This window comes from Dicentrarchus labrax, unplaced genomic scaffold, assembly GCF_905237075.1.
Source record: "Dicentrarchus labrax unplaced genomic scaffold, dlabrax2021, whole genome shotgun sequence".
Taxonomy (NCBI): Eukaryota; Metazoa; Chordata; class Actinopteri; family Moronidae; genus Dicentrarchus; species Dicentrarchus labrax.
In genome coordinates this window covers 26,081,708-26,106,392 of record NW_026136715.1, presented here as the reverse complement: position 1 = coordinate 26,106,392, position 24,685 = coordinate 26,081,708, and the positions used below count along the sequence as shown (strand labels likewise).

Sequence of the window (24,685 nt, the reverse complement as noted above, 5' to 3'; positions counted from 1 at the left end):
CAGCAAAGAGGGCACACCATGGGATCAAGAGTACTATAACATAAGTAAGAGGCTATAATCCTGCTTCTTTCCATTGTATCCAAGTGGTATCTTGCTAAATTTATTTTATTAGTCTACATGCTTGATTACGGTGATTGATTAAGCTAGTTACGGTGTTTGAGGGAACAAGAGTCCAATATAGGTATGCGTGTATTATATTTGTTACATATATAGGTCTATTTCTGTGTATGTACATTGAGAACAACTTAATTCAAGTCAAACTCCGTGTCAATCTGCCCGATAAAATTGATTCTGACTTAGAAATACTGAGTAGCTTTAAGTCTGCTAAACAGCACCGTCTGACTAAAAAAGAATTTTATTTAGATTGACACTGTGGAGTGCGGGGTACTTGAACTTGTGTGTATGGTCTGAAGCACAAAACATGCCCCACTTAAGTACCGTAAATACACACTAATGTCTGGCCTGCCACTGCACACACAGCCTGTGTGACATAATTAAAGAGCCTTCTTGTGTCTATGTAGCGGTAATAAATCTGAGTCCTCAAGGGGGCAATACAGGACAAAACAAACAGCAGGGAGCACCACCAAAAAACACTGTGTCATCCCGCTGCTGCCTCCCATACTTCCCTCACTAAAACACGAGGTGCTAACGTTTGGGTAAGGATTTTCAGGCAATACATTTTTTAAAACTGAAACCTTGTAAATCCACTGACCTTATTGAAGTGGTCTCCTATGACCTGCCAAATTCGAGACCACTGCAGCCTAATGCGGTTCATGTTGTAGTAAGAGATTTCCACAATCTTTTGCAAGCTGAACATCCTCGGCTGGTGTGCTGAGGCTAGCTCGTCCATGGACACCGCGCACAGCCACCGCACAAAGTCCACTGGAAACAATTAAACAGCAACCCATGATGAAGAACTTGTAACACGCACAAACAGAGATACTGCACATAAGGGCTTAGACACACTCACCAATTGCATTTCCATCTAGTCTGGTGGAACCAGTGAAGATTCTGCAAAAATAAAAGTAGCTTTATTATTTGTAGGGAACAGAAACCTTCATTCTTCATAAAAGGACAGATACGGATCATGCAGTTATGTTAGTAATGTCCTCTATCTGAGCACTTTGTCTTACCTGTCCACAGCTACCACCACACTCTGAGAGCTGGTCTCTCCTACTGACTCCTGGATGTGAGCCATCTGTCTCTTGTCCTGACTTCCCACCAGGTTACCTGCAACACCAACACATTCAACACAAGCAAATGCATACAGTCAGGCATCATCATCATCGTTTTGATGGGAATCCACAAGATAGAGACAAATGTAACAGTTAAAGGTTAAACTGAATATAAGTTAAATTGTGTGTATGTGTGTGTCTTACCCAGCCCCAGGGGCATGAACTCCTCTGTGCCGGAGGGTAAGCCCTTGATGCCGGCCTCCTTGTCCCGGACAACCCCTGAGATGTAGCGTGTCTTCACCCCTGTTCCGATCAACTGGGCGAGCTCCAGCTGACTGATGCACCTCAAGATCTACAACACACACACACACCCACACACATATATCACAAAAAACAACTTGCAACTTTGTTGTACATTTTTATGTGCAGTCTTCATGTTTATAGACAAGTTATATGAATGACCAAGCTATATAGGTTATATTTGCAAAAATATAACTCAAAATACAAAATAAATCTACAAAATAAATCAAAATCTTAAATCTCAATCATATTTATCAATAATCCATTTGCAATAGACTGCAAGTAAACACTTGTGCAGCTTAAACTATGAATATATATACAAATGAAAATAGTAGATAATTTTTTCCAATTGCGTCTTGCATGTACTGCAAGTTCCAGCAAAACATGGAATTGATCTCATTCACTGTCCACTCCACCTTTAAACTACACGTGTCAACCTGTGTGCCTTGACATTTGGGTCACGTCACCATGTGTGGGGACATACCCTGTGACAATATGAACATATCTCTCAAGTAGAGCTCCACTATCTGTAATTTGAAATAATGAACAATAATTTATTTCATAGTTTCCTAGTGAGGGGTGTGGGGATGAATGAATTTGTACATTATTTCAGATAATAAGTTTGATCTATTATTGGTGAAATAATAAATCATCACTGTTGCTGTCGCTGTAAAGTAACCAACTAACTGCATGAGACCAACATGTTTCTTAAACACTTTAAATTCAAACTGAGCATTACAACCTTCGTGCAGGAGGATTTATTGCAGGACTGCTGCATTAGACTGCATTCGTTTTATCTTGGGGTCCATAACAAACTGGCAACTGAGTGTACGTGCAAGTTATCAGACACGATTCAAAGAATTCAATTATATTTCTTCTCTCTCTGATGCTGATAAATCTTATTAGTAGGGAGTCACCTCATGCCAGGAATTGCCCAGGTAGTTTCCGTCAGTGTGGGCTACAGTGATCAGGGTCTTGATGGTGTCAATGTTCTTCTGCTTCATCTCTGTGATGCTGGAACTGGCCGTCAGCAGGGTGAACCTGGCCAACGCTTGGACATACGCATCTCGCTCCAGCTACAGACAGGAAGGCCGGTTACGACACAGTCACACTTTCAGGCTGAAGATCATGACCAACACTGTTTACAGCTGCTTACGGTTATAAATATTAGACTCAGTTGGTGTGTAAAAGATCACCAGACCTGCATGTTGAAGATGCAGGCGATCCTGATGGCACACCGAATGCCCTCCAGACACAGCGAGGCCACCTCTGGGTCATCACAGTCCTGCAGTCCCACACTGAATGCTGCCAACAAGGGAGTCCATGCCAGCTGCAACACACACAAATTACTGGCAGGTGTACATTTCATTGGGTACAAGATGTCTTGCACCGTTCAAAGCTCTGGTACAATCTAATCGGGAGTGTAAAGTAAGACAAGAGTACAAACCTTGAACATGGGCCTGACATGCTCCAGGTGTGTAGCGCTAAAAAAGGGCGCCTGGGCGTGGCTGACGGCCTCCATCAGAGCTTTAGCAGTCTTCGCCATCTGCTCCATCTCCATGTTGTACAGCAGACGACGCTGCTTCTCACTGGCTACACCTGGAGGGAGGAGGATAACAATGTTTCTGATGTTTTTCAGCACACAGTGAACAATGTCAGGGAGCAGCTGAGGATGCCACAGCGACACTAGTCTGTCATGTTTCTCTTTTTACCAGCCAGTGAGTGACGTTACAGTTACTCATTGAGTAATCCTGACAGAATGCGCTATGAAAATGCTCACTCTGCTTGGTGGACTTTGGAGTGATTGAAAACTCTTTGCTCTCCTTCATGGCAATCTTCTTCCCTGCGATCTCGTCATATATGGAGGATAGATACTCTTCAGGCAGGTCCTTACTGTCGTTAATACCGCGATTCATCTTGATGTACTGCTCCTTTGTCATCTTGTTCTTCACCTACATCAATGAAAAAGATCAAGAGAGTAAGTTGGAGTTATCAATTACAAAGGGAGGAAATTGGAAGTGGGAGAATGGGATGCAGTGGAATTAGTCAAGCTATTTAAGCATTGTATGTGTCTGCATTCACAAACACAAATAAGCTGTCCAATGTCATAATCAGTCACTACGCCTGCTGCAACAGTCGCAAAATTTTGGCACTGCAATTTTTCAGTTTTGTATAGTCGGGTATTTACTGAACTGCAGACATAAATTAAGCCCAGTTCATGTGATTTGTTGTTTTGAGTCCAAAGGGCTAGCGGCCCGGGTTCGAATCCGACCTGCGGCCCTTTGCTGCGTGTCATCCCCTCTCTCTGCTCCCCTTTCCAGTCTATCTTTGGCTGTAACTATCAATAAAGGCAATAAAAGGCCCCAAAAATAACTTGTGGGTGATATTTGGTAAAAGCTATAAATTCCTTTGACTAGACTTCTTTGTACATAATTATATTAAACTGGCCTATAACAGATCACACTTGTCTGGATCTGTTATGAGCTGCTAAAAGTCATTAAAAAAAAATATTCAAGCAGAAAACCACAGAGGGAAACAGGAAGGTAAAATTGTGTAGAACAGAAACAGACTGTTGCTGGAGCTCTATGGAATATACAGTGTCTTTCAATTTACTTCTCCTTACTGCTGTCAATAAACTTTAACTGTTTAACATCGTCTCTCATTCTCTCTCTCTCTCTCTCTCTCTGTAACAGAGCGCCATATTTTACACCTGCTTTCCCCAGACTTTACATTTCAGCTGCAATTTCCTCTGTCACCGTGGTCTGTCAACAGTGATAAATCAGAGGCAGCAGCTTTTTGTAGAAGGCAGTGTTGGGACAGACACAGGCCTGCGCAGCCTCCTCATTCACGTGAATGAGCCCACTGCACTGGCACAGCAGGGTACCAACGCGATGGACTTTGAAACGCCAGCAAAAAAGTTAAAGCTTATTTGACTTTTGCTGGAATGAAACACTGTCATCTGAGCAAGGTGCTGCTGTGGCACATCTAAACTAATGACTGATGTAAATTAGCTACTTAGCTTTGCTCATAGGTGGGTAGTAACGAGTTACATTTACTCCGTTACATTTACTTGAGTAAGTTTTTGAAAAAATTATACTTCTAGGAGTAGTTTTAAATCACTATACTTTTTACTTTTACTTGAGTAGATTTGTGAAGAAGAAACTGTACTTTCACTCCGCTACATTAGGCTACAATGAGCTCGTTACCTCTTTGGTATTCTACGCGTCATTTTGGTATTCTGCGGGGGGGGGTTTAAACATTTTTTTGACAGAGAGAGAGACTTCCGCTAAAGGCTCTATCAAGTGACTGTGTTTCACCAATCAAACGTAGTTGTGCAGTCTCGTCACGTGACCATACTCAATCTCAGCGGCGGGACGGGTTACCTTTTTACAGTCGTAGCAAACAAAAACGTCAGAATCAACTGTCGGACAGACACGAGGAAGAACACCCCTGGCCTCAGATTGAAAGCATGTTTACTTTAGTAAAAGTGCGAAACAGCAGCTACATTAACATCAACAACTAACTTGAGGAACCATGTAGCGGTAACACACACACACACACACACACACACACACACACACACACACACACACACACACACACACACACACACACACACACACACACACACACACAGTTAATGAGAGTTTATGGGCTGCCTTGTTCTAGTTCTGCCTGCAGAGCCTGGTAAAAAAGTATAAAGGTTTGGAAATTTGTGTTACTTGTGCTTATTTATTTTTTATTTATTATTATTTTATTGATTTTATTTTTTAAATACTTGAATTTACCTGGATTATTTTAATTTAAGCTATTTTGTAATTAATTGGTTCATTTTAATTTATTTTATTGATTGGATGAACTATAATTTGCCTAAAGATGATTATTTTGTATTTTTGTCTGTCTGATTGAATGCTTGTGTTAAAAAATAAATCAGACGTTCTTCTTCATAATATTAACTCGGTGTCTCACTATGGGATGCAGCCTCCTGCAGCCCTGATAGAAGCATTTATCTCAATCCGCCAATCCTGACTGGCCGGTGAAGGTGTTCATCTGCGCCGCACCCAGTAGTCCCACCTACTATATAAAGTGTGCGCAGATAACACTTGCGCAATTAAAAACCTCTTCTCACCTGAGAGCTTATCTCACGTCGGAGCTTTCACTAGCTTAACTGTTCACTAGACGGATCTTGCTAGCTTCTGTCACCGGACGCTGGTGTTGTGCTCTGGCTTCTGCCTTGTCCGTTTACACCAGACCAGACCAGTAAGTTTTTTTTTTTCCAGCCCCTCCATGGCGGAATTCCTCTCGGCTCCCCACCACGGACGCTCAAGTTGGTCGAGCTAAGCTAGCACACCAGCTATTCCTCTCGACCCCACGCTAGCACATCAGCTAGCCACGGCCCTTTTCTCCGCTAGCACTCCAGCTTGTCAGCGAGATGGCAACCGCTAAGGATCCTCACACCAGAGGAGACTGTCGGCTCTGTCGCTGCGGGAATAAAATCTCGGGGAAGGACACCCACCTGGTGAGCAGTACCTGCCTGGGGGTTGACCACGCCAGATTAGCCCTCGAAATTCCCGGGTCCTGTGTTAGCCTCGCTGACCGTGACCCGTTTCTCCCCACCGCTGACCAAGGCGCAGGAGGAAGACGAGGACATGGCCGGGGAAGTTCCGGAGACTAGCTACGACTGGGACGCCCAGTGCGAGCAGTTCCGAGCTCCCCCGTTTCCCGAGGAAGACCTGCTGGAAATTGGCCTCACAGAGGATGCCGATGACACCTCGTTCCTCATATCAGAGGACAAGGAAGAAGACGACACCTTCGTGGCCCCAGCCCCGGCTGTCGAAGCCTACCAACAGGGAGGAAAGTGGGGTGAGCTCTCCAGCTCCCTCCCTCCATGTGGACCTGCTCCACACGTGTAAACGTGCGGCAGAGAAGCTGGAGGTCCCCTGGCTGGTTGCAGTAGCGGAGCCCACCCGGTCCCGCTACGAAGGCAAGCGGGTCCCCCTGGCCCGTAGTGCGGTGAAACAGCTTCTTCCTGTCTTCCCCAAGATGCTGGCCGAGCTGTCCAAAACTTGGAGTAACTGCCCGTACAGCAACAGGAGTCCCATCCCAGGCGCAGCTTCCCTCAACTGCGAGGCGATGGAAGCCCAGGGTCTCCTCCCGATGCCTCCGGTGGAAGCCCCCGTAGCTGCGCATCTCTGCCCGGGCAGCACAAGCCAGCTATCTGCGGCCTCCTCCAGGCGTCCGACGCTGCCAACCAAGCCCGAGCAGTTCCAGTCTTCACTGACCGAGAGGGCATACAAGGCAGCCGCCCTCGAAGCCAGAGCTCTCAGCGCTCTCTCCATCCTCACTGCCTACCAGGCAGAGCTGTTTGGGGCGTCCGCTGACAAGCAGGAACCCGACGCGTGGGAGGAAATAGCGGTCATCGCTGATTTGTCCCTCCGCATCCAGCGCGTCTCAGTCCAGGCCACGGGCAAGGTGATGGTGACCCTCATCATTCAGGAACGAGCTAGATGGCTCAGCCTCGCCAACTTGACTGACAGGGAGCGAGATGACATACTGGATATGCCAATCGTCCCAGAGGGTATTTTCGTCTCTGCATTGGCCACGATGCAGCAGAGATGTGAGGCAAAGAAGAAGGACAACGAAGCCCTAAAACTTTCTCTCCCCCGAAAAGCACCTACGCCTTCACCTCCAGTGCAGTGCAAATCGTTTGCTCAAGCTGCTTCCCAGCCGCCGCATTTCAAGATCCCGAAGCGGCCGCAACAGCCCGGCCCGCCCCTCCCGCCGAGGAAGGAGCCCCGAGCCGGCTGGCACGGAAAATCTCCCACCCCGACCGCAGTCCTGCCACCGCGGCCTCGGTCCCCCAGGCGAGGAAGAAAAAGAGAGCGGGCTGACAGCCTTCCTCTCCCCGGGTGGAGCATCCTGCCGTTCCCCGTTACGCAGGCCCACCATTTTGACTTGTTCGTGTGCGTCCCACACTGCCGCTGCCCACTCCAGAGCCGGCCCGCGAGAGGAGAGACATCGCCTCGGGGGTTTGCGCTGTTGCGCCCCGAGCAAAATGTCAACAAGCACACACATACACACGTGTCCCCAAACATGTGAAAATAAAAAGAAATCTGTCACAGCCAGGCCACGAGCCGAGGGTGCAGATAACAAAAAACGAACAAAAATACCCCTTCTATAAGCAGTGTGGCCACCGGAGCCCTCTGCAGCTCGCCCCCCCGTGATGGGCATCACCATTCCTGGGGAGCAGAGCGACGGGCACCGCAGGGGGTGGTTTTCCCACTCTACCACAGGAGGGCACCACAGCACCGCTGTCGGGACCTCCTGTGGTAGAGCAGAGGCTGTAATATGCGTCTCCGCTTTCTCTCAAGTGGGAAAGCTGGAAAGCAACCGCAGCTTCTCCGTGGGTGCTACGCATGGTTTCTCGGGGATACAGGCTCCAATTCGCCGCTGTACCTCCCCGTTTCTCCGGCGTGATAGTCACAAGCACAGGGAGAATCAGCTCGAGTTTTACAGGAAGAAATCCTCTCTCTGTTAGAAAAAGGAGCAATTTCTGTTGTATCTCCCGAACAGAGTCTGTCAGGTTTTTACTCCAGATATTTTCTCGTTCCCAAACGGGGGGGAAGAGGAATCCGCCCTATTCTGGACCTGCAGGCTCTGAACAAATTTCTGCGGAAATACAAGTTCAGGATGCTGACACATGCGGCACTGCTGCGTCTAGTAAGACCGAACGATTGGTTTTCGTCCGTGGATCTGAAAGACGCGTATTTCCACATTCCCATTTACCCCCCTCACAGGCAATATCTCCGATTCGCCTCGCTGAGAGACAGGCCGAATGGGAGAACACGGTATTCGTAGCACACCCCCTGAAGTGCTACGAATACCGTGTTCTCCCATTCGGCCTGTCTCTCAGCCCGAGTGTTTTCATACGGTATACAGAGGCCGCTGTCGCCCCGCTCAGACGCCGGGGCATACGGCTGGCCACGTATTTGGATGACTGGCTCCTGTTGGCGCAGTCAGAACAGGAGGCAAGGGTTCACACGCACATTGTCACGAGACACCTAATAGATCTGGGTTTTGTGATAAATACGGAGAAGAGCCAACTCTCTCCGACGCAGGAGATATCCTTTCTAGGGTCATCCCTGCGCTCCGTGCCATTCACAGCTCACCTCTTGGAGGAGAGGTGAAAACTTTCAGGGCTTGCCTCGCTCATTCCGGCGACACAGGTCCGTCCAGTTCAGACTGTGTCTTCGGCGCTGGGTCTGATGGCTTCAGCCATCCGCGTACCCGCTCGGCCGCCTTCCCATGCGGGAATTTCAGCGCTGGCCCCGGCTGGATCCCGTGCGTCATTGCACACCTGGATAACGGTCATGGCGGATTGCACGACGGCTCTGTGCCACTGGCGTTTCCTTCTTCCGCACAGGGGTGTCCATGGGCATGTCTCGTCCAAAAGTGGTCACCACGGACGCCAGCCTACCCGGCTGGGGTGGCATTTACGAGGGCAGGTCTGTAGGGAACTTGGCCAGGTATTTGTCTCCCACCGGAGCGACTGCAACTGTTCGCCTGGCCCGTGAGTGGCTCAACTTGACCACTGCTGGGCTAACACTATACAAAACGCCAGGGCTCCCTCCACTAGGTCTAAGTGGGGGGTGTTTGAGCGGTGGTGTCTCGAACGGAGCCATATCCCAGCTATAGCGGCTTGCCATATGGTAAATGGTAAAATGGTAAATGGACCTGTACTTGTGTAGCGCCTTTCTAGTCTTCCGACCACTCAAAGCGCTTTTACACTACGTGCCACATTCACCCTTTCACACACATTCAGTTGGTAAAGTCCATCGAACAGAAACTAACATTCATACACATTCACACACCGATGCACGGCATCAGGAGCAATTTGGGGTTCAGTATCTTGCTCAAGGATACTTGAGACATGTGGCACCAGGGGCTGGGGATCGAACCCACAACGAGGAACGACCCGCTCTGCCTCTGAGCCACAGCCGCCCATATAGGATTCGGGGACAAAACAGCGGGCCAACACCCTTTGGTGTGCCGGTTTATGAGGGGCGCGCGCAGGCTTCTCCCTGTCTCTAGAGCACTGATGCCTCCGTGGGATTTAGCGGTGGTTCTGGAGGGGCTTAAAGGCCCCCCATTTGAGCCATTGCTGGGAGCGAGTCTCAAACACCTGTCCCTTCAGACAGTGCTGTTACTGGCTCTCGCCTCCGCAAAGCGAGTGAGTGATATTCATGCGCTCTCTGTGAGCCCTGCGTGCGCTCAGTTCGCCCCGGGGAATACACGTATGGTTCTGAAGCCCAACCCGGTCTTTGTTCCTAAGGTGATGGGGTCATGTTTCCCCGATTGAGCTCGCAGCGTTCACCACTTCTCCCCGTGAGCAGCGAGCGCACATGCTGTGTCCGGTTCGAGCTGTGCGCTCTTATATGGACAGGACACAGAGCATCAGGAGGAGCGATCAACTCTTCGTCTCCTGGGCTGAACCCGGAAAGGGACAGCCGGTCACAAAGCAGCGCCTCGCCCACTGGGTGGTGGAGGCTATAGCTTTGGCGTATATGAGCAGGGGTCTGCAGCCGCCGGCGGGTTTGCGTGCGCACTCTACCCGCGGGATGGCCACATCCTGGGCTTTATTTAGGGGAGTGTCTGTTCAGTTGTTCAGCAGCGAGTTGGTCCTCGCCTCTGACTTTTGTTCGGTTCTACATGCTTGATGTGTCAGGGCCGTGCGTGGCTAGCGCGGTCCTGGAGTCCTAACTGGAACCCATGGACCCTCCCCCCTGGCCGGTACTTGTTCGATAAGCTTTCTGGCAATACGGGAGCTACCATATCCCTGAATATTATGAAGAAGAACGTTTGGTTATCTAACATAACCGCAGTTCTTAGAATAATATGAGCGAGGTGTCTCGCCAGACAACCCTTCTTCCTGGGCGGTGAGAAGAGGTTTGCTTATTGAATTGCGCGAGTGTTATCTGCGCACACTTTATATAGTAGGTGGGACCACTTTGTGCGGCGCAGATGAACACCTTCACCGGCCAATCAAGATTGGCGGATTGAGATAAATGCTTCTATCAGGGCTGCAAGAGGCTGCATCCCATAGCGAGACACCTCGCTCATATTATACTAAGAACTGCGGTTATGTTAGATAACCAAACGTTACTCAACAGTTACTCAGTACTTGAGTAGTTTTTTCACCAAGCACTTTTCTACTCTTACTCAAGTAATTATTTGGATGACTACTTTCTACTTTTACGTGAGTCATGTTATTCTGAACAGTACTTTTACTTGAGTACAGTTTTTGGCTACTCTACCCACCTCTGGCTTTGCAAACATCACCTTTCAGATTAAACTAGCTAAAATTTAAACTTGCTAATGAGCTAGCATTTTGCTGACAATAGCTAGATAACGTAAGATGTGAATATATGTCTTATTTTATTTTTAAACCATCTTCAAAATGTGGTTATCTTTTCAACATAGACGATATAGCATAGCACATAGCAGGGAAGGGGAAAGTTGACCGAGGCTTGCTCAACTTTTATTGGAACACAGAGGAAAAAAGGGGTGGGATTTAGGAAGGCTCAATTGTGGTCAATTGAAGCAACTGTGGAATCGTGGTAACTTTCCTGAGTTGTACAATGCAGTCTCAGAGGGCTATAAACTGCTGTAGAGTGTTTTAGCATCTGATAAGCCTTCAAGCTCATGGATCTGTTACTCAAACTGGACTTCCTGGAACATACCCCAACCAAATCATCCCCTTGCATGTTTTTCCCCCCTTTTAAAACATAGGACTGTTTTTGGTCTAAATACCTTTAAAATACATATTGCAAGACTAGAAACAAAATTTCTAGCAGACTTGCTTTTCTTCATTTTTTTGCACAAAACAGCGGTGGTCACTCTTTAGTGCCCAAAGTAGTGAAAACCCCTTTTAAAAAAAAAAAAAAAAAAAAAGACACAGTTGTATCCTCGATGATATAATGGCTCACATATGGTGATAACAGTGACGGGACAAAAAACAACCCACAGTTCTCACCTGAGGACTGTGCAGATCTGTGGTGAGCATTATGATGGAGTACGCCAGCACGTAGGCAGTGTCTGCACTGGCAAACAGAGTCTGTCTGTAAAACAGCAAGACACATATGCATCATATAACAGTTAGCAGCAGCACTGCTCAAATGTTTGTTTTGTGTTTGATTAAATGAGAACTCTTGGGACAAGAGAAAAATAAAGGGAAAAATAAAATAAAAATGCACCAGTAAATCTAAGGTGGGCCTTACCCCTGGTTGCACTCTAGGTATCGAGCAGCAAACTTCTCCATCAGCCTGTCAATCTTCTGGGCCTCGCCAGGCAACCTGAAACCTTCCAAGAATGCTCTGAGTGCCGAGACAAAGTCCCTTCCGCAAAAGTCCAACTGGTCCACATAGCAGTACATCACTTCTTTGTTGAACTTGATGTTCTCGCCCAGGTACTCTCCCACCTGGGTCTGTGAATGCAGAGGTACAGCGGTTGGGGAATTACTAACTTTTTTGTTGCTTGAGAACACAGTGTTAATAATAAATCTAATTTTAAATTTGTGTGTAATCCCTCACTGTGTCCAGTCTGTCCTCCTGGTGTAGGAACTGGGCGATGTCCTCAGCCGTGACACCCAGCATGCCCTGGTCCTGCAGGTACTGGATACCTCGCTTCGGCTTCTTGTTGAAGCTGGGGAGAGATCAGAGGAAAATCTCTATCTTTTCTAACTAGGAACAGAAAGTATATAAGCCAGCATTTTTCACAATCAGGGACCTGTTACATTGATAAAGACTGATCCAAATTAATTGTAACGGAAATCCTGAGGTTGAGAAAAAAGGGCCTCACAGTTCGATGCCGTGCTCGATGATGTCCTTCTGCTGTTTGATAACCTCGTACTGCTCCGGATGATCCGCCTGGGAGCTCGGGACGCTGGAGGAGACGGTGGAGTCCAGCGAGCTGATGCTGTCTCGACGTCCCGCCAGTTGCTCTGGGAGCTTCAGCTCTCCTGCCTCACTGTCAGATGGATGCTCCTGGCCTGCAAACATAAATCATATATGTGTAAACATTCCCCCTCTCCTGTACATTGTTCTCATATTTACTGCACACTACACACTTACCAAGGTTAGCTTGAAGGTTCGGATTGACATACATGTCTTTGCTCCACTCCACCATACATTTGAGGATGGACACCAGACACTCCAAACCCTTTTTACGAAGGCTCAGCTCCTGTGGATATTAAAGAACACACACTTCCATGTGTAAGTGATGTTACACACAGGACAGACTAGAAGACTAGAAGCTATGGCCAGAAGGGTTCTGCCTCACCCTTGACCACATTACAACTGGGTGCTTAAATATGAAACACTGAGGAGTTATTGTTTGTCTCTGACCAAAAAGATGAAATCAAATCCTGTGCTCTCATGGTGTTGCACAATCGTGACACTTTAATCTTTGAGTGTACCTGCAGAGGAGTCATCCCAAGCTCCTGACCACTCCTGCCCTGAGCAATCTTTGACAGATCGTTGACTAGGCGCTCAAAGATGTTGGCGGCATTCAAGTCACAGTCGTAGTTCACGTAGATGTCAACCACGCACTGGGCATCTTGGGTGGGGGAAAAAATTTACAACAAAAGCTTTTAAATTGTAATCTTAAGATAACAGCAGGGTGATAATATACTGTTGGTTGAGGAAGTAATTACAATAATGGCTTAATTTGCAGCACTTCTCAAATCTGTACTTGAGGTTTCCTGCATAGAGAATTTAATGGTGACTGCTCACATGCTGGGACATCTTTACCAAAAGCAGACCATGGTGGCAACAGTAAAACTTATTTAAGACCTTTGTGTTAAATGCATCACTGCCAACTCAAGTAACAACTGCAGAATCACTCCAGGGCTACACAAGCAGACAAAGACAACATGGCAGGATGATGCACTAGCCAATGCATTATTTTCAGTATCAACATTTTGCAAAGCCTTTTTTGAATGTTCATGTTACTGGCTACTTTTACTGCCACCAACTGCCCTCTGCAGTCAGCAAATATCTTGATTAAGACACCGTTGTGCTCATGGCGTGCATGTTACTCATGCAGGAAGATGCACAAGATGCACCAGAGCAGGAAAAAAATTTGAAATTCTTGATCAGTGCCAGCAGCAATGCTTGCAACTACAGCATAGTCATGGGAAGAAATGAGAAGCAGCTACAACTTTCAGTCACACACCTTGTTATGTAAATGTAATGGCAATTTTTCATAGTGGTCTCATGTCTGAATGAGTCACTTTTACGTTAAAAGGTCTTACAAGGTCTGTCCTGTAACATTACTGTAACATTTCACAGCACACATCTGAATCTAATGCGGTTAAATTTACATAAAAGGTTACAGAGAGATTTTAAATGCACATCTTGTTCCAACTTATTACGATCACAAGTATTACATCGTTTGCTCAAAGAAAGTTTCCAGCTGCACGGATGGATAAATCAGGACCAATGTCTTGGTATTCTATGCTTGTTCACTCTTGGATATTATAAAATGGGTAGTAGTAAAATAGTTTTCAATCTAATAAATTATTAAATTTATGTCATAGTTTAGATTTGAGCGTCCCTCGCACTCACAGCAGTCATTAATTAAAGCTTCCACTGCAAAAATGTTTAAATCCATCAGTAGTGCTGCCTGTGAGAAAACAGAAAATACTCTTCTACCCACATCTTTTTAGTTATTGGTTAGGTTATTTGTTAGTTTTAGTTTGAGAAAAACTTCTATCAGTGGTACCTGCACAGATGCGTGTTAGTGTCTGGATAACCATCCACTTGTGCTCAAAGGAGCTGGTCGATGTCTCCAGGATGGTCAGAAAGATCTCTCGGAAAAACACCTGACGCAAGGTGGATGAAAAGGAAATGAAATATTAGTGTGACTCTTCAATCAAACTGCATGTTCAAAATTAAAGTTTTAAAAGTGTAACAACAGGTACATTTCTCTCTTCAGTCTCTCTGTCAGACAAACTAACTATGTTCTGTACCTCAATCTGCATCTTCAGGTGGACTTTGAAGTGGGAGAGCAAGGTGAGGAAGATAGCCAGTGAGAGCTCAAAGACCTCAGGCACAGAGGAGACACCATTTTTCGACAGCGCCACGCACAGATACTGTTTGATAGCGTTGACAAACATCTCATGGGTGCGAAACACTGGCCCTGCGCCCTGCAGCACAGAGAGCAGCAACTGCAGGGAGACAATCTTGGACCGCAACTCATGGGACCTGCAGAGGAGGGTGTAAATATAAAAGGAAATGGACATCTGAAGAGGTATTTTTGGAACATGCTCAGTAGAAATTGATGTGGCTTTATGTCCCATCAATAAATAGTGTTCCAGTTAACTCTGTGTTGAGGGAAACACAAGATACTTGGGTACAATGGTGTTTCATCATTGTATTTATTTAATGTAGGCCAGCCTGACTTCTTTGTGAGCTTCTCCCGGGCTCAGTTTACTCTGGCCTATTCACACTGACCGGCTCAGGGTCTAATGTTACAGTAACTAGAGATGACAGAGCCACACCAGGATGGAAAAGGGCAAGTTAACCTGTGGAGACTGAGATGAAGCACCGTGTGTAAGCCAAAAGGAATCTATATTTATTTCTACAAGCTGTAGCATGACAAAAAGAGGTTGCCACATAAAAGACCTGCAGAGCATGAGTATTGATGATTTATGACTTATGTTCCGTGTTACCATCATATGAAATTAATTCTAGATGTCAGGATGTTAGAGGAAACTTTTTAAAAATATCTTCATTGTGTGACATAAATAATGTGGCCAACTGAGATAAGGTCAGAGTTAGAAGGACTGGTTATGCAACTTATTGTGGTTTAGAAGTAGGGATGGTCATATGAAAAAATAAGAGTTTCTGCAGGTTACAGCAGGTTCAATTTAAGACTTTTTAAGGTAAGATCTTTTTTACATCGGTACTGGCAGAACAATATAAAGGATATAAAGAAAGTCTGTATTGGTTCCATGTTGATCTTGTTTTGTAGTTGTTGCAGCATGATCAATACAATTTTTCCCCAAATACAGATTTAAAAGATTGAAAACTTTATTAACTTTTAAGACCTGTCTATATTATATTTAAGACATTCTGAGGGATAGAATTCAGATTATTGGATTTAAGGCTTTTTAAGACCCCACGGAGGCCCTGAAATCCACACTCACTTTGGGTCTGGAGGTCCGTCAGCAAGGGGCTTCATGGAGAGTTTGCACAAAGAGCGGAACACCAGAAAGGCATCTTTCTGCAGGATGTGAGAGAAACGGGCAGCACTGTGGGGTCCCTGCAGGGCCTCAGCATCCTGAGACAGATAAAGAAAGGCAGTCAGTCAGGACCTGAGGCTGGAGATGAGAATCTTAAAAAGTTTCTAATTTTCTTTAATATTGTGCTTATTACATTCTCATAGCAGCGATGCATTTCACTACTTACTACTTTTCTATCATATTCAAAAACTGGAGTTGGCATTCTCTCTAAGCATTACTAACCTTCAACTTGCTCACTTGTCTGAGAAGTGTGACTGATGAGAGGAACTAACCAGCGTTGATGCTGGCCAGTTTTTCTTGATAAAAATTAAAGAAGTGGAATATTTCTACATAAAGGAAACAAGCTTTATGGCATGTCTCAAATGTGCAAAACAGATTTTTAGTAGGTGGGGCGGCCTGAATACTTACACAAGTGTGACAGCGTATGTGCACACATTTACAAATGTTTACAGCATACAAAAAACAAACATTTTGAGTCAAATTCCATAAATCCTAAAGATTTTATAGACATTCTTTGGATGTATAAAAACTCTTCAAGCAAAAATTAATTAAAGGCCCCGTCCCATATAGATGCCTGGCAGATTGAGTTCAGTGACTAAGGCAAATGAAAGCCCAGGCTATTGATTGGAGTTTTAAAGTAGATGAATAAATAGCACTACAGGTAAAAGGAAATATGTGTTTTTATTTTGGGGTGAACCGTCCCTTTAAAACACAACACAATAGTGCATCCACAAGTACTTTAAGCTCTACTTTATCCATTTTTTAGAACTTAAAATGTTATTTCCACTCCGTTTCACTCAGGCAAGCCGGGGAGGCTGCAGACACATTAATAATTAATGCTATCAACACTGCTCACCAGCATATCTGTGGAGGAAACAGAAGAGCGGTCCTCCATGATGCCGTTCATCTGCTGCCCCTCTGTTCTGACTCTGGGGGGAGCCACCTCTGTCTGCTCAGTGACAGGGTGGGCTGGGTGCTCACCTCCTGGAGGAGAGGCCAGAATGGACATTTTAATTTTCAAGTGTATTGATATTTATCAGAACAAAAGAGGCAGAAGACATAAAAGAGAGGATAGCTAAAAACAGAAATAGCACAGACACGTAGGTGCAGACCTGTTCCACTGTGTATCTGTGTTGGCTGATGCTCTCCCTCCCCTCCTTCAGTCGCCTCTGACTCTGCTGGATTTGGGTTGCTCTCCGGTTTGTATCCTTCCTCAACTGGCTGAGCTGCTGTAGATATCTCCACACCTTCATCTTCAAAAACTGAATCTGATGTAAACAAATAAACAGTGTGAAGAGTCATGAAGATTAAATCCACAGTTCAGACCCTCCTAAAAGAGTTTTAGGAAAACAAACAAACATTTTCAAAGCTTCATTTAAATTGGAAGTTAAAAATCAAACAGAGAGTTGGAGGCCCAAGTTCACACATACCTCTTGATGGTGTGACCGGTTCTGCTCCTCCATTCATTGGAGCATTGCTGCCCTCGGGTTCTCCATTGATTGATGGTGTGTCTGCCGCTTGGTCCTGGTCCTGGTCCTGGTCAGGGGCCCTTGGTTGGGGCATGGAGCCAGTGGCGCTGGTTGTAGTGAGGTCTGGAGAACTGGCTGCTGGGGACGGGGAGCTCTGGGGCTCCGGAGTAGGCGTCCGGTCAGACCGGGGTGAGCCGCACCTCCGGTTACCAGGGACTGGGGACGGGTTCTGCTGGGGCAGACGAAGCCGGTCCTTCTCCTGCTCCTGAGCCTCGAGAGCCTGCAGAGGCAGCAGAAGAAGAGGAATTGTTATATACAAAAGAATGTGGCTGTTAGAGAATTGAAATAAAAATAGTAAGAATAAAATGTCCATTATTACACAGATTATTAATTTCCTAAATTCAAACCACAGTGATGAGCCTGTGCTTCCAAAATCAATTACAACTTAACAAACTGAATCACCAAAGTCTTCACTGATGTTCAGCAGGGCCCAGCTCTGACTGCAGCCACAGCAAACACCGCTGTAGCTATGGTTGTAGGCTTGCATGCAGACTGATCACTAAAACTAAACTGGATCGACTGTTGCTGTCTATCAGGATTATCAGAGTTTCAACGACATAATGGTTCATGTGTTTTATGTTTACAGTTTGCCAACTAGATGTATGGTTTCTGCACGTTTCAACAGGTTAAATTAACTTTAGAAACTTTATTAACACCATTTAAGACCAATTTTACATCCTACTGGCAAAAAAAGAATGAAGGAAAATTGGTTTCATAAAGAAATTGGTTGTTGGTTTCATTTTTGGTCAAAAGCAAGAATGTTAACTTCATTAATCCAATCAATTTTAAAGAATCTTATTTAAGAGCCCCTGGGTAAAGTAACATGGTAGTGTTAATTCTATTATTAGTCAACATTAGCAGAGCACAGTCATGGAAGGTCATAAGTTTGTATCTTTATAGCTAATGTTAAGATAGTTGGCATAAGCTAATTATTGTGACTTGCTGCTGCCACGGCTGCGACTGTGAGTTGTTGGACATGGCATGGCTAGATGGGCAAAAGTCTTTAATACCTATATAGTGTTTGTGCCAGTGCAGTGAGTTGACATGGTTCTGTCATATCTAATAGAAGCACCAGGTTCTAATCCAGGCAGGAGCTTTCCTGGCTGTTGTTATGGTATGTTAGGTGCTGTAGTGAGCAGTCAGCCAGTAACGATTACATCCACAGCCACGGAGCTTGGCCTTCATGTTGCTGCACATGTGCAGCCAAGAAATCTTTGTTTTGCTTCTGTTCAGTAGGTATAATATTGCTTAACAGATATCTTATTTTTTGATGACTTTACTGAAAAAACTAAAGTGTACTGAAGTACAGTACAGGAAGACAATCTTGTAAAGTCCATTTAATTCAAAAGCAGAGTGCAGGGGAGAAAGCCAAAAGTGAAGTCAGCTGTATGGATATACGCAATGCAGCGATGCACAGTAACAAAGTTAAACTGAACTAACAGCCTGGTTCTCCATGCGCGTGAAGATCACGTTGAGCATCTGTGTGAGTGTGGCCTTGGCGGTGGTCTGGTTGATGAGGTTGCGGCTGGCCAGGTAGATGTTGTAGCAGGTCCTGACTGTGAGGAGCACCGTGCCCTCGTGGATCTCTATGTGCGGGGAGGTTACCGTCGTCAGCAGGGCCTGGACAGAGAGAAAAGGAAGTCAAGAGTTATCAGAACAGACATGTTGTTCACAAGATGCTGCAGCTGCACCTGCTGAATCACCACTCAACTTCCCTACTTAGGAGGCGCGTTAAAGCCACAAACGTGTGGTTCTCATGCTCTGCTACTGAATTGTTTGGTGCTTGTTGTCCATTTTGATGAAGATGAGTTTCAAATTAAAGAAAGATTTTTAGAAGTGTCCACATGGCCGATTCATTTACATATTAGTTTTGTGTTAGTCAGTCTAAATGCTGCACTGACATCCAGGTCTCCTTCAGCGGTGAATGCAATCCAAACAGATATTGTTAATCTGTCCTGTAAATCTTTTGTCAACAGTGATAAAAACTGCATGCTTCTTACAACAGGAGAGACTTTGCCCTTTCCAACCAACCAGGATGTGTATTTCATTCAAAGGAAACTTCAGTGAGAGGAAGCTATGAATCACACCAACTGTGCAAACACAAGGCGTGTTTTCAAGCCAAAGAAGTGACCAGGAAATGGGAATAAATGTGATAGGATTTAATAAATGGCTGAACCATGATGTAAAGTTGATCCTTTCTCTTTTAGATACATTAAGGTACAACAAATTAAGGATGTCAGTCTAAAAACCCTTGAAATGCAGAATGTGCTTTTATTTTAAGCTGGAAATGTTTGTATGATCATAATATTAAACGATGGGTTTAAGTGGCTGACAATATGATACATTTTATAGAACTTTTCTTAACTCCTGACTTAAGAACAGACATGTAGAAACTGATTTTCTCCACTGCTGTGAACCGTGACTGAAAGCTCTCAAGCATGGAGGACTGAAGTGTCTCAGAGCTCCATGTTTCACCTCTTTGGATCTCAAATAAACAACACTGACAGCTGGAGGATCTGAAGGCTGCCAGATGTACAGTGAGGAGCTGGGCTTACCTTGATAATCTGTAGCTGGACTCCCTCGTCGGTCTGCGGGCCCTGAAAGCAGTTGCAGATGGTTTCCACCAGCCGGTCAATCAGCCTCTTGCCTGGGGTTCTGCTGTCCGGGGCGTTGCCTGTGATGTGGCCGTACGCGATGAGCTTCTACCAGGGAGAAACAGCGCACAGGTTAGAGCAACAGAGGCAGATTCTGTGTATTTTTCTCAGGAGTTTTGGGTCTTTTGTGTTATCTAGAGTCATATTGTGGAGTGAAATGCACAGATCGTACTGCACATTAATAATAAACAATATAATATATTTATACAGCACCTTTTAAAATGTAAAGGTGCTTTACATAAGTACATCACCATTAAAACATTACAATACTATAAATTGTTTACACAACAACAGTTTTTGCTAAAAATGGAAACGTTTTTCCTTTGCGTTAAGTTATCCTTGTTGTCGCCAACAAAACAATTGAAAGGGTTGTAGCATGCATGCCAGGCCAGTAGGTGGCATTGTAACTTTGCAACTCAACACCACAGAAGAACACCATGCACCTGCGTAGAAAACAGTAACTCCAAAAAAAGATCATTTTGTCTGGATGGAGGATGAAGTGGGGTTGTTGAGAGTGACCCTGGACTATAAGGCATCCAAAGATCAAGAAGCGCTTGGGAATTATGCCAGTTGAAATACACAGATATTTTGGAGGCACGGTGCATGGCTATTGTCTGAAAACCTTATAGTCATGCACAAAGTGCGGCCGTGCCGTCACCGTTTCTCACAGCAAACACATACTGCCACTTTACACAGCGATGGTAAGCGTTTTCAAAAGATTGCACTCTGGAACCCGGTTTGAAAAGTTTTCAGGTCCCCAAAATGGTGTTGTCATGTGAACGAAAGGCCAACCCGCAACAAAAGCAAAAACAGTTGTTGTTGTGGAAACTGGGCCATAGTTGACTTGGTTATTTTTGGTCAGTTTTCAAGACTGGTGCCACTCCATGGCTTGCTTTAAAAACAAATGAAATCCTCAATCTATTCTACAGTATATTTCAGTAACAATGGTTTGGGTTGAAACAGTTAGTTACATATTAGAAAGCCTTTGTGGCAGATAACTTGGGCGCCTGGCCAACTAGGCACTTGAATGCTAGACAGGGCGTGTGTTGACATGAAAAGCAGTGGGATCCTTAATAATGGAAGATGTGTGTGTGTATGCTCCCCCAAGACTCAACTTTCTTCCCATAAGTAGCACACTTGTTGTACTTAATGGATTATAACAAATGTGACCACAAACATGTAGTTTAGTGAAGAGATTAACGGATGGAGTGTGCGCATGTGCGTGTGGAATGTAGAGCCATTGTTCTAGGTGCACATTAGACATGTGGAACAGGTGTAGCAAGATTTCACCCCCACCGCCGGCCACCACCAGATGGGTACTATAACCAAAGAAATTCTTCCTGTGAGAAAGTGAAAGTTGTGAAGGAAGCAGAAAAATGTGTAGTTTATTTAAAGTGCACAAGCCAGTGTGTGTGTGTGTGTGTGTGTGTGTGTGTGTGTGTGTGTGTGTGTGTGTGTGTGTGTGAATATTAACCTGCAGACAGTCCAGAGAGGTGCTGACTATCCGGGGGGACTTTGACTGACAGGCCAACTCGAAGGGCAGCACATATTTGTCAGCCTCGATGTAGTTGGCCCTGGGTGGGACCACTGTGCCATCCCTGCAGGGGTGAGAGGAGAGCAGACAGCTGTTTGAACTGGAAAAGCCCCAATTACAGCAGCCTGCTATAAACACACTGCTGGCTCATATAGAAACACACTAAAGGTCCCACTGAAACTTAACTGTAACCCCAGTAGATTATGTGAATAGATAAAATGCCATGAAAACATTTTACTGTGTGTCATATTTTCATTGTGCAAAATTTTACAGAGCATTTAAGCTTTATGTTTAAAGGCTTAGAAAAGCATAATGGCATTAAGATAACAGCTTTCCTATAGCGGCAGATATATTACCTGAAGGGCTGCTGATATACTCCAAAGCAGCAGTTATAAAAGCAGCAAATCACCTTAGTCACAAATCACAGTGAGCAGCTGGGGTTCACTGCAGACTGCTTCAGGGCAAACTTTACCTCGGCTTTTTGCCTTACGTCACAAGAAAAGGGAAAAAACTCACAAATCTACTGCTGTGAATTCATTCATTCTTTCAGGTGGAAACGTTAGTGCATAACAGTACTTACTTTTGTTTTTCAAGCTCTGCCTTGATTTCATCTATGGAGGAGACACAGGAGATGAAATGTTATTGGAGTCTGAACTTTGACCCTTTCAGCTCACAGCAGTGTGACATGATTTGACTCTAGATCCAGGGGTTACTAGGCCAATCACAAAAATCTGACATGAGACGTGTTTCCTTGCATTTTAGCTGGTAGACAAATGATGTAATTAATCAAAGTATACTCATGTAGTATTGAGTAGGATTTAATCTGAGACCACCCTTATGTTTTATTTCTAACTTACACTTGGTTGAACTGATCAGCCTCCCTCTGATCTTTGGTCTCTGTCATTCCCCACATAGACATTCCCATCTGTTCAGCTATCTAAGCTGTTCTCACTGAATCAATTTCTTCATAATTTTTATCCCACATTGATCTGTCCAAAGCTGTACGTACACACACACACACACACACACACACACACACACACACACACACACACACACACACACACTACCAAGCGACCCAGCGTTGCGGCCTTGGCTATGCAGTAAGTAATGGTGTGCATTCAGCCAGATGTGACCGACCAAATCGATTAGATTCACACAACGTGGCAGCGAATACTTCCAAACTCAACTCTCACAAACTCTCCATATTACAGGGCTATGCAGAGGAAATGAGCTTGTGCAATATTCACCACAAAATGTCCCAATCGCTGTTATGGTGATGATAGATTTTAAGTAGCTAATGTAAGACGTGTCATTTAATGTCAGAAAAACACAAGCTCAGTTCCTTTCTCCATTGTGTATAAATGACTGCTGGACCAAAATGTAGCACAGTATTAATAATATTCAGGCTCTTTTTAAAAAAATTATTTAGTCACCAGGGTAAGCTCTGGCCTTTCACCTAAAAACAGCTATTAACAACTAATCTCTCTCTTTGCACTGCATCATGGATGCAACAAATAAAAATGCCTGCGGTCCACAACACAACAACTTATGTACAATAGAGAAACGGGGAGTTTGTGGCACTGGGAAAGAGGAGATGTTCCTGATCCTTGCATGGACTTTACCAAAATATCACACAGACAGACAGTATGACAATGGGACACACGCAACAAAGTCTACACTAGTAGTGTGAGGAGTCAAAGAGGAGTGTTGTGTTCTGCTGGTATCATGAATAATGAGAGAGTGTCACTGGCAGACGGAGCAGCTCAAATACACAGACCTGTTTGCCTACCTCTCTGTGACATTTCTGTATTTGCAGTCAACGCTGTGGTCAAACAGCTTAACTGTACCTTCATAATAAAGCACAACTTCTAGTTTGCCAATTGCTCAATCGCCTGCATTAAGACTGAGAGAGGCACTGTGCTAAAGAAAAGAAAAAAAAAACACCATCAAATAACTAACTGGATCTGATTACACCAGTCCAGAGAATCAAGAGCTTTAAACTCCTCGATACCAACAACATACTGATGTACTTATTACAACAACAATGTGCAGGTGGGTGCACACCAATGGGCAGGGCTGGAGCTGAAATATAAACAGCAATAGCACGATGAGGTGAACAACCTGATGTGTGTGTGTGTGTGTGTGTGTGTGTGTGTGTGTGTGTGTGTGTGTGTGTGTGTGTGTGTGTAACACTATATCCGTGATTGTGTTGAGTGGAAAAGCACGGACGTCAGAGTTAGACGTCTCCTGGAGTTAGATAGCCTGTGTGTCTGGGTGCAGAGCAGCACCGGACTGTCTGACTGAGTGACAGTGCTACGTACAACACAGGGATTGGTCTGTTTAGCTAGCTAACCTAGCCCTGACTAGCTAACGCCAGCTACCTATTAGCTTGTTTACGTACCGACGTTGACAGTGAGAATGGGGGTGTGAAAGTCAGGCCCTTAGCACTGCTGGGTTTCAATATGATGTAAAAGTGACGCCCACACACATTAGCTAACCTGTAAACGTCAACGAGCAGCCGAACAGACGATGAAGGCCATTCAGATGCTAACGCTAACGCTAGCTAGCTGGGTAGCTCAGCCCTGTCTCCCCACAACCAGCCAGACACGACCGAAACATTTCAGTGAAGCGCTGCATGAAACACGGGGCCCGGGGAGCCGAAATACAAAACAAACACACTCACCCAGCGCCACCTGACAGGCTTTGCGCAGCTGGCTGTGCTGGCTTCTCTTCACCTCCTTATCCGAGAGGATTTTCTCCAGCGCCCTGGACAGAAACATGCTCTTGGTTTTACTGTTTTCTGCCTTTGACTGCGAGTGCTGCTGCTGCTGTGGTGGCCGGTGTTGTTGTTGTTGCTGCATGTCTCGGTCTTGTTACCGCTCCTCTCTCAGGCCGTCATCTTCGGCCTGGCCCTGCGAATGAGCAGGTGACAAGGAAAGCTAACGAAAGCCAGGCTATCGGTGTCAGTCCGGTGGAGTTGCTACCTCAGCTCAGCGCCGCCATGCTGCTTACACGTCACGTCACGTGATTCTCAGCTGTCTGGGTTTTGACTACAGCACCCTGGGGGAGGTCGCGAACCTCCCATATGGGTTCATATAGTCATATAGTTAGCTCACAGAAATACATATGCCGTCTAAGGCCGGCATGATGAAACCTGGCTGGTTAAATATAACGTTACCATTGAGGAG

The 24,685-nt window shown here is 45.3% G+C and overlaps 1 protein-coding gene across 1 annotated transcript in view; it reads right to left on the bottom strand.

The window, feature by feature from the left end:
* The window catches only part of arfgef2 (ADP-ribosylation factor guanine nucleotide-exchange factor 2 (brefeldin A-inhibited)), a 34,581-nt gene extending 10,046 nt beyond the window's left edge, over positions 1–24,535 (bottom strand). The window contains exons 1-25 of the mRNA XM_051425500.1: positions 24,181–24,535; positions 22,075–22,105; positions 21,435–21,558; positions 19,862–20,008; positions 18,747–18,926; positions 17,208–17,526; positions 16,890–17,045; positions 16,634–16,761; positions 15,682–15,815; positions 14,503–14,737; positions 14,256–14,355; positions 12,949–13,088; positions 12,605–12,713; positions 12,333–12,522; positions 12,065–12,176; positions 11,753–11,958; positions 11,509–11,593; positions 3,256–3,427; positions 2,923–3,074; positions 2,677–2,805; positions 2,393–2,551; positions 1,380–1,527; positions 1,134–1,230; positions 971–1,011; positions 713–882 (exon numbers count right to left, since the gene is read on the bottom strand). Of these exons, the coding sequence (XP_051281460.1) occupies positions 713–882; positions 971–1,011; positions 1,134–1,230; positions 1,380–1,527; positions 2,393–2,551; positions 2,677–2,805; positions 2,923–3,074; positions 3,256–3,427; positions 11,509–11,593; positions 11,753–11,958; positions 12,065–12,176; positions 12,333–12,522; positions 12,605–12,713; positions 12,949–13,088; positions 14,256–14,355; positions 14,503–14,737; positions 15,682–15,815; positions 16,634–16,761; positions 16,890–17,045; positions 17,208–17,526; positions 18,747–18,926; positions 19,862–20,008; positions 21,435–21,558; positions 22,075–22,105; positions 24,181–24,358 (3,642 nt within the window). The 5' untranslated portion in view covers positions 24,359–24,535. The remainder of the gene's footprint in view (positions 1–712; positions 883–970; positions 1,012–1,133; positions 1,231–1,379; positions 1,528–2,392; positions 2,552–2,676; positions 2,806–2,922; positions 3,075–3,255; positions 3,428–11,508; positions 11,594–11,752; positions 11,959–12,064; positions 12,177–12,332; positions 12,523–12,604; positions 12,714–12,948; positions 13,089–14,255; positions 14,356–14,502; positions 14,738–15,681; positions 15,816–16,633; positions 16,762–16,889; positions 17,046–17,207; positions 17,527–18,746; positions 18,927–19,861; positions 20,009–21,434; positions 21,559–22,074; positions 22,106–24,180) is intronic.
* Positions 24,536–24,685: the final 150 nt, after the last annotated feature.